General features: G+C 42.1%; 1 protein-coding gene and 1 long non-coding RNA gene across 10 annotated transcripts in view; one reads left to right on the forward strand and one right to left on the reverse strand.

Moving 5' to 3' along the window:
- The window catches only part of LOC135224954 (uncharacterized), a 401,986-nt gene that overhangs the window by 331,954 nt on the left and 57,746 nt on the right, over positions 1-12,286 (forward strand). The gene's annotated exons all lie outside the window — the stretch shown is intronic.
- Positions 1-12,286, reverse strand: part of LOC135224874 (MICAL-like protein 1) — a 226,454-nt gene that overhangs the window by 24,960 nt on the left and 189,208 nt on the right. For 8 of the 9 annotated variants that reach the window (XM_064264226.1, XM_064264219.1, XM_064264239.1 and 5 more), the window contains 2 exons: positions 6,361-6,698; positions 6,010-6,153 (listed from right to left, as the gene is read on the reverse strand). In XM_064264226.1, the coding sequence (XP_064120296.1) occupies positions 6,010-6,153; positions 6,361-6,698 (482 nt within the window). The remainder of the gene's footprint in view (positions 1-6,009; positions 6,154-6,360; positions 6,699-12,286) is intronic. The other variant, XM_064264207.1, reaches the window with a different exon arrangement.

Consider the following 12,286-nt stretch of genomic DNA (forward strand, 5'->3'; position numbering starts at 1 on the left):
TCGGTCGTTTTTCCTTTTAGCTGGTAACTCCTAGTGGGAGTGGGCCACCTCGAAAGGGCCGAACAGGAGTAGACGCCACTTTCTTTTCTCCCACCATCACTGGTCTCTTCTTCCTGGACGATTGCAGGAGAAGATCCTGAGTCGCTTTCTCCGTCAGAGATCGGGAAATATCCTTCACCAACTGTGACGGGAACAGAAAATCAGACCTAGGGGCGAATAACAAAGCTGCTCTTTGTGAATGTGATACTGCTTTCGTCAAGAAAGCGCTAAACACAGATCTCTTCTTCAAGAGACCTGCTCCAAATAAGGAAGAAACTTCCCCTGAGCCGTCTTGCACCGCCTTGTCAATACATGACAAAATTGCCAGGAGTACATCCGTTCTAGCCCTTCAGGGGCATGAGCCTTCTTGGACATCACCCCAAGGGACCAATCTAGGAAGTTAAAGACTTCTAGAATGTGAAAAAGTCCCTTGAGGAGATGATCCAACTCTGAAAGACCCAATAATCTTAGCCGTGGTGAAGGCTATGTCTCCTGGATGCGTCTACCAGACTGGAAAAGTCAGCTTCAGCTGAAGCTGGAAGAGTGAGACCCATATTCTCCCCAGTCTGGTACCAAATCCCTCTCTTGCCCGTAAGTCTCGGGGATGCAAATTCAAAAGACTGTCCTTACTAGCTCTTTCTTAGTTAGCATCCAGTTATCCAGCGATTGCAGAGCTCTCTTCATAGAAATCGTCGGTCTCATCTTCAAGAAAGCCGACGATTTCGGAGTCTTCGAGCATGAAAAAAGTGAACGAGGCGAAGGAGGAGCGGCAGGGATCAATGCATCTCCGTATTCCTGGAGAAGGAGAGCTGTCAAAACTTTGTAGTTCGACAGTCCTTCTTTACCGTGAGACTCGTCCTCTGAGTCCTCTTCCAAAATCGGATCAGTAGGAGAGGCCACTTCCCGTTCCGGGTCTTCCTGTCCAACAACTCTCTCTACTGGGGACAAACTCCTAATAGGAGAGGGGCTAAGAGAGTGTAAAGAGCTCCTATGCTTGACTGGCTCTTCGTACTTGGCTGGCTCCTCGCGCTTGGCTGGCGCCTCGCGCCTGGCTGGCGCCTCGCGCCTGGCTGGCGCCTCGCGCTTGGCTGGCGTCTCGCGCCTGGCTGACTCCTCGCGCTTGGCTGGCGCCTCGCGCCTGGCAGGATCCTCGCGCTTGGCTGGCGTCTCGCGCCTGACTGACTCTTCGCGCTTGGCTGGCGCCTCGCGCCTGACTGGTGCCTCGCGCCTCTCAAAAGTCTCGCGCCTGACTGACGCCTCGTGCCTGGTTGAAGTCTCGCGTCTTCCTGGTGCCACATCCTTGCGTGACAGATGCTTGTCTGGAGCCTCACGCTTGGCTGAATGCTCACGCCCTAGGTTGTTAAAACCCAATCGCGCTTGGCTGAAGCTGCTGATCTGGCAGACGTATCCCATCTGGGAGAATCCTCTCGTCTGTAATGCGTTTCTCGCTTGTAGGATGCCTCGCGCTTGGCTGGCGCGACGCGCTTGCCTGGCGAATCAAAATCTTCCCACGAGTCTCTATCTGAGTTCTCAAAAGACTCACGTCTCACAGGAGCCTCACTCCTGGTGGGAGAAGGAAGACGAGTCTTCTTGACCGGCAGTCTGACGTCTTTCTTACGAGGAGGATCCTTCGAAAGGACTCCTACTAAGGCGGAAAGCTGTTCCTGCACCGCTAAAACATGATCCTCTTGGACGCTTCTCCTGCGGTCTTCTTGACGGGAGAGGGAGACCTCAAAGGCGTGTTGCCCCCATCATGGGACGGCAAAACCCTCTTCGCCTTCTTGATAGAAGGAGGCGCTTCTTCCGAAAAGCGTTCTGGGCTTGAATCCAAAAACAGGATCTCTCCAGTGCCTTTTCAGGGGCCTGGACAAGTCCGAATCCTTCCACCCTCGTTGAGGAGAGGGAGAAGCGGACGAAGAGAAGCACTCTCTGAGGACGCTTTTTCGATAGCGGTCCTGAGCAGGCTGTCTATATACAGCACCTGCGAAGGGACGCCTGACCGGGGGGAATTCTCCACAACCTCCGTACGGCTTTCGACTTTCCTTCTCCTCTGGGCTTGGGAGCTTGGAAGAGGTCTAGGCCTGGGAGCGTCGCAGAGACGGTCAGACGCCCCCTCCACAACACTGGGGACACTCACTTCACTAAAATCACTTTCACAGTCCTTACCTTTCCTGGTAGCCATTTTGGATCTCATCCTGTGAAGAGTAGCCTTCAGTTCAGCAATTTCCGATGCCGAATCTGAATGTACGGCCAGTGAGGGTCCTGATACAGAATCATAATTAAGAGAAGAGTTAGAATTATCCAAAGGCTCAATAGGCCTTGTACTACTACCCACCCGCAATCTTAGATGCAGCCCTTCTGACTCTATCCCTTTCTAACTCTTCCAGTAAGAAAAGTTAGAGTCTTCCATTCCTCAACATTCAACCTCTCACACTCATGACAGGTGTTAGAAATAGAACAATCAAAACCCCTACATTTGCGACATACAGTGTGAGGATCAACCGAAGCTTTCGGTATCCTCACCTTGCAGCCTACATTCAAACCACATTCTTCACACAAACACTTGAATCAGACATTCTGAAGAAAAATCAAAAGCAAGTCCAAATCCAGTCCACAGTAGCGAATGCAAAACAACGATCCAGGTACGTCACCAAAAGTCCACACAAAAGATGATCAATTGTCTAGAAAAGCGAATTCCAGTCAAGAGGTGGCAGCAACGATGTTGATACCACCGGCGACAGAAAATATATGAGTAGAAAACGGGAATGGTTCCTAGTCCTGCCGCCCAGGGCAGGCCGGTAGATCACCTGACCTACCTGTAGCGAGTGGCGCGAAATTTGAATTTCTGTCGGGGACGACGGAGTCTTAGCTATGTATATATCTGACAGGTAAGTTGATTGTATGAAACAAGCATTTATCACAAATTACAGAAAAGGTAGCTCCTGCTTAACCCTTAAACGCCTATTGGACGTATTTTACGTCGAGATAAATTGTCTTTTGGGTGCCGACCGGACGTAACTTACGTCAATGTAGAAAAGGTTTTTTAAAAATTCGCGGAAAAACACTTAAGAGGCCTACCAGCCGAAAACTTTTGAATCATGCGCCTTGGGGGATGCTGGGTTCACGGATCAAGGTGTTGTTTTGTTTACAATCGTTACACAGGCGCGCAAGCGCGAATTTCTTTCTTATCGCACTAAAAAGTATCAGTGACACATCTCGGAAATTATTTTGTCACTTTGACATAATTTTCGCACCATTTTAAATTAGCCGTTACATGGAGTATTATATATGAAAATGTGTGCATTTTCATATAGAATACAACAAAAAAATACTCATGGTTGTAGCTTTTATCAGTTTTGTTTTGAAATATTTTCATATAAATAACAATAAGTGCCAAAATTTCAACCTTCAGTCAACTTTGACTCTACCAAAATGGTCAAAAAATGCAATTGTAAGCTAAAACTCTTATATTTTAGTAATATTCAATCATTTACCTTCATTTTGCAACAAATTGGAAGTCTCTAGCACAATATTTCGATTTATGGTGAATTTATGAAAAAAACAAATTTTTCCTTACGTCCGCGCGGTAACTCTTCCGAAAAAATCATATGTGCGATTGTCGTAATGTTTGCACCATTTTAAATTAGCCGTTACATAAAGTTTTATATGTGAAAATGTGCACAATTTCATGTAGAATACAACAACAAACAACCCATGGTTGTAGCTTTACTCATTTTCGAAATATTTGCATATAAATCACGATAAAGAGAAAAAAAAAACGTTTGGTCAACTTTGACTACCGAAATGGTCGAAAAACGCAATTTTAAGGTAAAACTCTTACAGTCTAGTAATATTCAGTCATTTATCTTCATTTTGAAACAAATTCGAAGTCTCTAGCACAATATTTAGATTTATGGTGAATTTTTATAAAAAAAACTTTCTTTCCCTCCACGTGCAGATTCTCCACCACAAATCTCTGAAATGCGTACGTCGCATTCTTGGAATATTTGCTCAGTTTCATATTTGGCGTTTTATAGTGTTTTTTATGAAAATGTGCGCAATTTCATGTAGAATACAATAAAAAATAATTGAAGGTTGTAGCTTTTCTCATTTTTGAAATATTTGCATATAAAAAAAATATAAAAAAAAAATTTGACATTCGGTCAAATTTAACTCGTCCAAAATGGTCAAAAACTGCCATTGTAAGCTAAAACTCTTACAGTATAGTAATATTCAATCATTTATCTTCATTTTGAAACAAATTGGAAGTCTCTAGAACAATATTTAGATTTATGGTGAATTTAAAAAAAAACATTTTTTTACATCTGCGTGTTACGAATTCATGCATCATTTTGTGATAATATTTTCTCTATGTTGCTTTGATCGTTTTATAATGTGTTGTATACCAAAATGATTGCAATTTAGTGTACAATACAACGAAAAAAAAATTAACTTGTTAACTTTAACCGTTTTGCTCCCAGCACGATTTGAATACAATTATATATGAAATTTTGTTTTTGCGCTATCATATATCGCATTATTTTTATATGATAATGATATTTTTTCATTTCTGATCGTTGCATACTATACTTCAGGCAATGACAAAAAAAGGAGCCAAAAATGAACTCTTAATCTTGAAAACTAAGCGCGCTGTGATTTTTTGAAAAAATTATTTTTTCCACTTCGGCGCTCACTCTGAGACCCCCTAGGCATACGGGAGACGATTTTTATTATACCCCTTAGGCGTTTAAGGGTTAAAATGACCTAAGTGAAAGATTTCAAAAAGACATTCCTTCCTAAAAACCATACATTGCCTTATATCCTTGGACTCAAAATCCCAGTCACTCTTAACAGCATCCTTCCAAAATTTTAACTTCCTACTCTGTATGTTTGAAGAGATACATCTGCTACACCTTTTTTTGAGAGGCTATGACATCTACATTGGTTTGCTGGCTGGTGTCATTGAATTATTATTTTGCTACTTTTTGAAATCCTTTTCCATTTTCATTAACTTCACTTATCAATATCTTTTGTTAGATACTTATAAAATCTATTTAAGTAGAGAGAGGAAGCCTATGTATGATGCCATCTATTGTTGGATTAACTAATAGTGCATAGAAAATGAACATCCTGGCACCAAAAGTAAACAATAATAAATATGACAAATTTTTAATCTATTTGTATTTTTCATAGCTAACAAACCTTCGGTCTTAACAGTAGGATAATCTTCTTGTGTCAGCTGCAAACCAGTTAAAAATAATCAAAGATTGTAAAGCAAGGAATCTGTGGCATCTGGCAACTTGTGCGTATATGAGGTGGAAGCTGGCCACCAAACCAGGCATAGAACCTAGTGACGTGATAGTCTTTCTTTGACTGCCTTGGAGAGTAGTCGCTTTTGTTCTCCTCCCAAGCCAGTTGCTTTTCTTAATGTCATACAAAATGTCTGAATTGTGCAAGACAGTGATTAAGAGCAATAATCAAAGCACGCTTAAGCAGTTTGTTATAGGTAGAACCAGTGCTGGCCATGTTTGAAGTAGCATAGATTGCAACTTACACTGGTTGAATATAAAACAGTGAATTAGCAATTAAAAGGAGAAAAAGATTATTTGATGATTATCAATGGAAGCTGTCTAGGTTTCCAAGAAAATAACCAAAGGAAATTTCATTAAGAGCTGTTAACAAGACTTTACACTCTCATGAACAGTGAAAAGAGCAGATGGTTCATACTAGTGGATCCAAGTGGTACATACATGAATAATTCTTCTTCTGTCTGGTAGAAAAAGCTGTGGGTCTGGGAACAATCAAAATGTTGAATGTGGGTACTATATTACAGAATGCATAAATATGAGTCATACAGAAATTCAGTTAAGTGAATGACACTAACAAAGTACTACAGCAGTACATAAATACAAAGATGACCAACATAAAATGTATACGTATAAGCATTTAAGCAACCAAGCAAGCACCAACCTTTGCTGCAGGCAAAGTTCATTGCAGCCTGAGGAGCTCGCGCTGGTTTAGGAGGTGGGACACGCTGCTCAGTGGTGCCATTCATCTTGTTCGAGTGATTTTTCATATCCTTCTGCAATTTCCTGCTCAATACCTCATCCTGGCCTGGTGAAGGCCAAGAAGAGAATCAGCTGCATGCTATTAACAGCCCATTAACAAATATGCAAAACAAAACAGCAAAGCTAATAGTAAAAGCTAGGCTGACTAACATATAAAATTTACATACACTGATTGGTACTGTTCTAGAATTGGATACAATATTAAGCAATGTACTGATGCCACACGAAATGCCCTTGACTTTCAGATGCTTACCTTCATCCTCATGGTCCTGTGGTCCTTGGCCTTGTGTACTCAGACTAGACAAGGACATAGTATCCATGCTTGTTGTATCTGCCGTAGATTCACCAGAAGAAATCCCATCTCTTTTAGCAGTAAAAGGTGATGGAGGAGCAGGTGCCCGTCGACCCTTCCTTCTTAGAGCTACAGAGCCACTGGGTGAGGAGGGGGAGGGGTGCCTTTCTTTTGGTAAGGAAGGTGACAATTTTGTACGACTGGAAGCTGGAGATGCTGTAGGCTGAGGGGAAACCTCACGAAACTGCTGAGAAGTGGAACTCTTCCTTGTGTCCTTGTGGCTCGTGTAAGAAGGTGTACTGCCAAAGTAAAGAAAGGAAATTAATTTTTATGTTACAAATACAGCAGTACTTATCAGATGCTTTGCGAGTCTGGCCTTGTGATCAGTAATGAAGACCCTAAAGTAATGTGTAAATTACAATTATCATTCAATTTTAGAGATTTATTAGTAAAAATCCATTATGTCTTAAAATAGTATCCAAAGCAAAAACACCCATCATAAAAATATAGTTGTTAGGTTGATGCCTGTTAAGCTGAAGGGTTATATGTAATATTATGCTTGTACTATTCTAAAGGCTTAGCAATATTAAATCAACAAATTTCTGAACACATCTATTAACAAAAGATGGATTTTTGCATAAAAAAAATGTATACTACTGAAGTAAAACACAATACTATATTCCTAATAGTATAGAGAAGTTGAATAACAACGTAGAACCTTAAGAGGAGACTACATATGATGTATTAGGATTTTTTATCATTTAAAAAACATTAATTTTGAGCAATAACCCTTTCACTCATTGTGTCTAAGCAAATTGTGCCTTCACTCATTGTGTCTTAAGCAAACTGTGGCTGCCCCAAAGTAAAGCATATTCTCAAGGATCATTGAGCACTGTCTGAAAAGTTAATTTTCCTGTTATTGCATTGATTTTAGGTATTGTCATTCTGAAGCTGAATATTGGTACTATCTATCTATCTATCTATCTATCTATATCTATATCTATATCTATATCTATATCTATATCTATATATATATATATATATATATATATATATATATATATATATATATATATATATATATATATATAATATATATATATATATATATACAGGCAGTCCCCGGGTTATGACGGGGTTCCGTTCTTGAGACGCGTCGTAAGCCGAAATCGTCGTAAGCCGGAACGTCATAAAAAATGCTAAGAAAACCTTACTTTTAATGCTCTGGGTGCATTGAATACTATGTAAACTGCATTCTTATTGCATTTTTCATCAAAAATACCTTCAAATATTGATTATTTTGCATTTTTGGTGTCATATTTCATATGCCAGATGAGCTTTGTAGGCGTCGTAACAATGGAACATGCGTTGTAACCCTGGAAATAATGTCTTAACCTTAACCTCGGAACGTCGTAAGCTGAGACCGTCGTAACCTGGGGACTGCCTGTATATATATATATATATGAAATAATAAAAAAACATGACAGTGGTGTGCAAGTGACTGAGCTGGCTCGCCAATATGAGAGGAGTACATCAACAATATGTACCATCCTCAAGCAGAAGGATGCTATAAAGAGCACCAAGCCTTCCAAAGGACTAACCATCCTTTCCAAGCTGCGCAGTGATATTCATGACGAGATGGAGAGGCTTCTTTTAATATGGACAAAGGAGAAACAGTTGGCGGGAGATAGCATGACCGAGACGATCATCTGTGATAAGGCCAGCGGAATTTACAATGACTTGAAAGGAAAGCAACCAGCTGAGAGCGGGGAGACTTCGACGCCAGCGGAAACCTTCAAAGCCAGTCGTGTCTGGTTCGATAATTTCAAAAAATGGACTGGGTCGTGGCTGGTTCGATAATTTCAAAAAATGGACTGGGATACACTCGGTTGTGAGGCATGGGGAAGCAGCAAGTTCCGACTCGAAAGGCGCGGCGGACTACATCAAAACCTTTGCCTCAGTTATCACAGAACAAGGATACATCCCCCAACAAGTGTTCAACTGCGATGAAACTGGCCTTTTCTGGAAGAAGATGCCCAGGAGGACATTCATCACGGCAGAGAAGAGACTACCGGGCCATAAACCCATGAAGGACCAGTTAACTCTAGCCTTGTGTGCCAATGCCAGTGGTGACTATAAGGTCAAGCCACTGCTGGTGTACCACTCAGAAAACCCACGTGCTTTCAAGAGCCAAAGGATCTTGAAAGAAAAACTGCAAGTAACGTGGCACGCTAATGCTAAGGCTTGGGTTACGCGGCATTTCTTTACAGAATGGGTTAATCTGTGCTTTGGTCCAGCAGTCAAAAAATATTTGGCCGAGATAAGCCTGCCAATGAAATGTCTCCTGGTCCTCGACAATGCCCCTGGTCACCCTCCTGGTCTTGAAGAGGACATTCTTTATGAGTACAGGTTCATCAAGGTCTTTTATCTCCCGCCCAACACCATGCCACTCCTCCAGTCCATGGACCAACAAGTAATTTCCAACTTTAAAAAACTGTACTCGAAGCATTTGTTCAAGAAATGCTTCAATGTCACAGACAACACCAATCTCACCCTTCGTGAATTTTGGAAGGAACATTTCAATATCATCCATTGCTTAAAAATTATTGAAGATGCATGGCAGGGTGTCACACGAAGAACTCTTAATTCAGCATGGAAGAAATTGTGGTCAGCTTCCGTCGCTGAGAGGGACTTTGAAGGGTTCGATACGCCAGACCCTGATGAACCCGAACCTATTGTGGTGGATGAAATCGTGTCTCTTGGAAAGTCCATGGGGCTGGAGGTAGATGAGGCAGACGTGAACGACCTTGTCGAGGAGCATCAGGAAGAGCTCACGACACAGGAATTGATCGAGCTCCAGGAGATGCAACATTTGAGGTGTTGCAGGAGCTCAGTAGCGAGGGGGAGGTGGAAGAGGAGGACCACCTTTCTACAAAGGAAATCAGAGACATGTTAGTGAAGTGGCAGGAGTTTTCTGATTTGATGGAAAAGAGGCACCCGGACAAGTTGGCGTGTGGTCGTGCGTTAGCCTTTTGTGACGACACTTGTGTACATCATTTTTGTAACATTTTGAAGGGGAGACAAAAGCAAACATCCCTAGATAGGTTCCTTTTAAAAAGGCCGGCAAAAAGTGAAGGTGAAAGCGAGTCAATAAGCGAGGCAAAAAGAGCCAAGCCGGAAGAAGAAAAGTAAAAAAATGAATAGTGTAACGTAAGATTAGCATTTATTTTTAAGTGTGTGTACAGTAAGCTAATTTCATCTAAGTTAAATTTACAGTTTAAGTTATGTTACGTAGTGTTACAAAAGTGTAGCGTACCGAACGTGTTGCCGTCAAGTCTCTCTCCTCCTCCGCACACACCGCCGTTAGCCGCTACCATCTGTCTCGAAGGTAAGAACTCCATAATAATGTCACATTTTATTGCAGATCATAACCAGTACATAGGTATCTGTTATTTTGTGGGTGTAGGTTGTGAATTAGAACAATTAATAACATGTTTTTCCACTGTAATATATAGTTTTTAGGTGTTTTTTCAGAGGGTGGGAACGGATTAATTTTTTTTAGTTATTTTATATGGGAAAAATTGATCCAAGATACGAGCGAATTGACATACGAGCTCGGGTCCCGGAACGCATTAAGCTCGTATCTCAAGGTATTACTGTATTATAGTATATACAGGCGGTCCCCGGCTTACGACGGTTCCGGCTTACGACGTTCCGAGGTTACGACGCTTTTTTCTTAAATATTCAATGGAAATTCCGTCCTGGGTTACGACGCTTGTTCCGAGGTTACGACGCTGACGCTTCCGACGCTCCGAGTTAACGACGCTTTTAAAAATTTTAAAAAACGCATGCTATGATAAAAATCCTTTATAGTTTAGCACAGTACATAATAAAAATATGTTTTTGGTTACATTACAACAAAAATTTTGAGGTTATGATGATTTTTGACACTTTTTTTTCGTATTTTTTTGAATTTTTTTTACTGACGCCGATATGCGGAACTAGTTTGCGGGCGAATGAATACACTAGCTTGGGATGCGCAGTTTAAAACAGTCCAAAAGCGCAAATATAATGAAAAATCATTGCTTGTTTCCAGTACATAATTAAAAAAACTAAGTTTCTGGTTAGATTACAACACAAATTCCAAGGTTACGACGTTTGTTATGCTTTTTAACGATACCTCATATGCAGAACTAGTTTTTGAGCGGAGGTGCATAAATTAATTAACACCTATTAAACTGTATGGTAAATTGACCGAACAACGACCTCGGACGGTCGGGAGTGGACGCCAAGCGTAACAATACGAAAGGACGCCACTTCAATCGCGTGCCTGCCTGCATTCCACTAGGTTGTGTGCTGAGACGTTGCTGAAATTCCTTGCCATTTTCGCTAATTTACAATGGCTCCTAAACGCCAAAGTACTTCCTCCGATGATAGTTCATCCAAGAAGAGGAAGGTCATCACGATGGAGGTCAAATATGACGTGATAAAGCGTTCGGAGAAGGGAGAAACTAACACCGAAATAGGCCGTTCTTTAGGCTTGAGCAGGACCACGGTGGTAACCATTGTGAAGGATAAGGAACGTATTCTGAAGCACGTTAAGGATGCTGCACCGATGAAGTCAACGGTGATAAACAAGAAGCAACGTAGCCAGAGCATTGTTGAAATGGAGAAATTGCTCATGATCTGGCTGGAGGACCAGAACCAGCGACGTGTTCCGGTGAGCTTAAGTGTGATCCAGGAGAAGGCTAGAGCGCTGCATGAGGCAGTAGTGAAAAAGTTTGGCGAAGGCAGTGCTGGTGGTGAATTTTCCGCGAGTAGAGGTTGGTTTAACCGTTTTAAGGCTCGTGCAAATTTGCATAATGTGAAGCTGCAAGGTGAAGCTGCTAGTGCTGATAGCGAAGCAGCAGAAAGTTTTCCAGGTGGTTTGGCTGAGATAATTAAGGATGGTGGTTACACGGCTGACCAAGTCTTTAATGTGGATGAGACTGGATTATTTTGGAAAAGAATGCCAAATCGAACGTACCTTTCCAAGGAGGAGAAGTCAGCACCTGGCCATAAAGCTGGAAAGGAGCGACTGACTTTGCTGTTTGGGGCCAATGCAAGTGGTGATTTGAAACTGAAGCCCTTGCTGGTGTATTTGGCCGAGAATCCCAGGGCTTTCAAGGGCATTTTCAAGAGTCAACTCCCTGTGATTTGGAAATCTAACAAGAAGGCGTGGGTTACCTTAATGGTCTTCGAAGATTGGTTCATGACCATTTCGTGCCAGCAGTGGAGCGGTATTTGACTTCGAAGGGTCTGCCTTTTAAGGCCCTCTTAGTCCTGGACAATGCCCCTGGTCACCCTTCAAATTTGAGCGACATGCATCCTAATGTGAAGGTGGTGTACCTCCCACCCAATACCACATCGCTGATACAGCCAATGGACCAGGGGAGTAATAGCAAATTTCAAGGCTTACTACCAGTTTAGAAGGACCATACGTGTTGCTTTGAGGGCCATAGAAGCTAACAAGGAGTTGACACTGAAGCAATTCTGGAAGGGCTACAACATTGCAGATGCAGTGAAGAAAACATTGCAAGTGCTTGGACGAGGTGAAGACGACCACTTTAAATGGGGCCTGGAGGAAACTGTGTCCACAGTTTGTGCACAGTTTTGAAGGCTTTGACCAGGCAGAAAGACGTCGAGACTGTGACGAGGAAGATCGTAGGGCTAAGCAAGAGGCTGCAACTAGATCTTGAACCTGATGATGTAACAGAGCTGCTGGCTTCCATGGAGAGGAATTGTCTGCAGAGGACTTACTAGAACTTGAACACAAATGATTGAGGAAGAGGAGCGGCACCAGAGCCAAAACCCAGGTCATTAACTGTGAAAGGCTTGTCAGAGGGTT

Source organism: Macrobrachium nipponense, chromosome 20 (assembly GCF_015104395.2).
Source record: "Macrobrachium nipponense isolate FS-2020 chromosome 20, ASM1510439v2, whole genome shotgun sequence".
In the NCBI taxonomy this organism is placed as follows: domain Eukaryota; kingdom Metazoa; phylum Arthropoda; class Malacostraca; order Decapoda; family Palaemonidae; genus Macrobrachium; species Macrobrachium nipponense.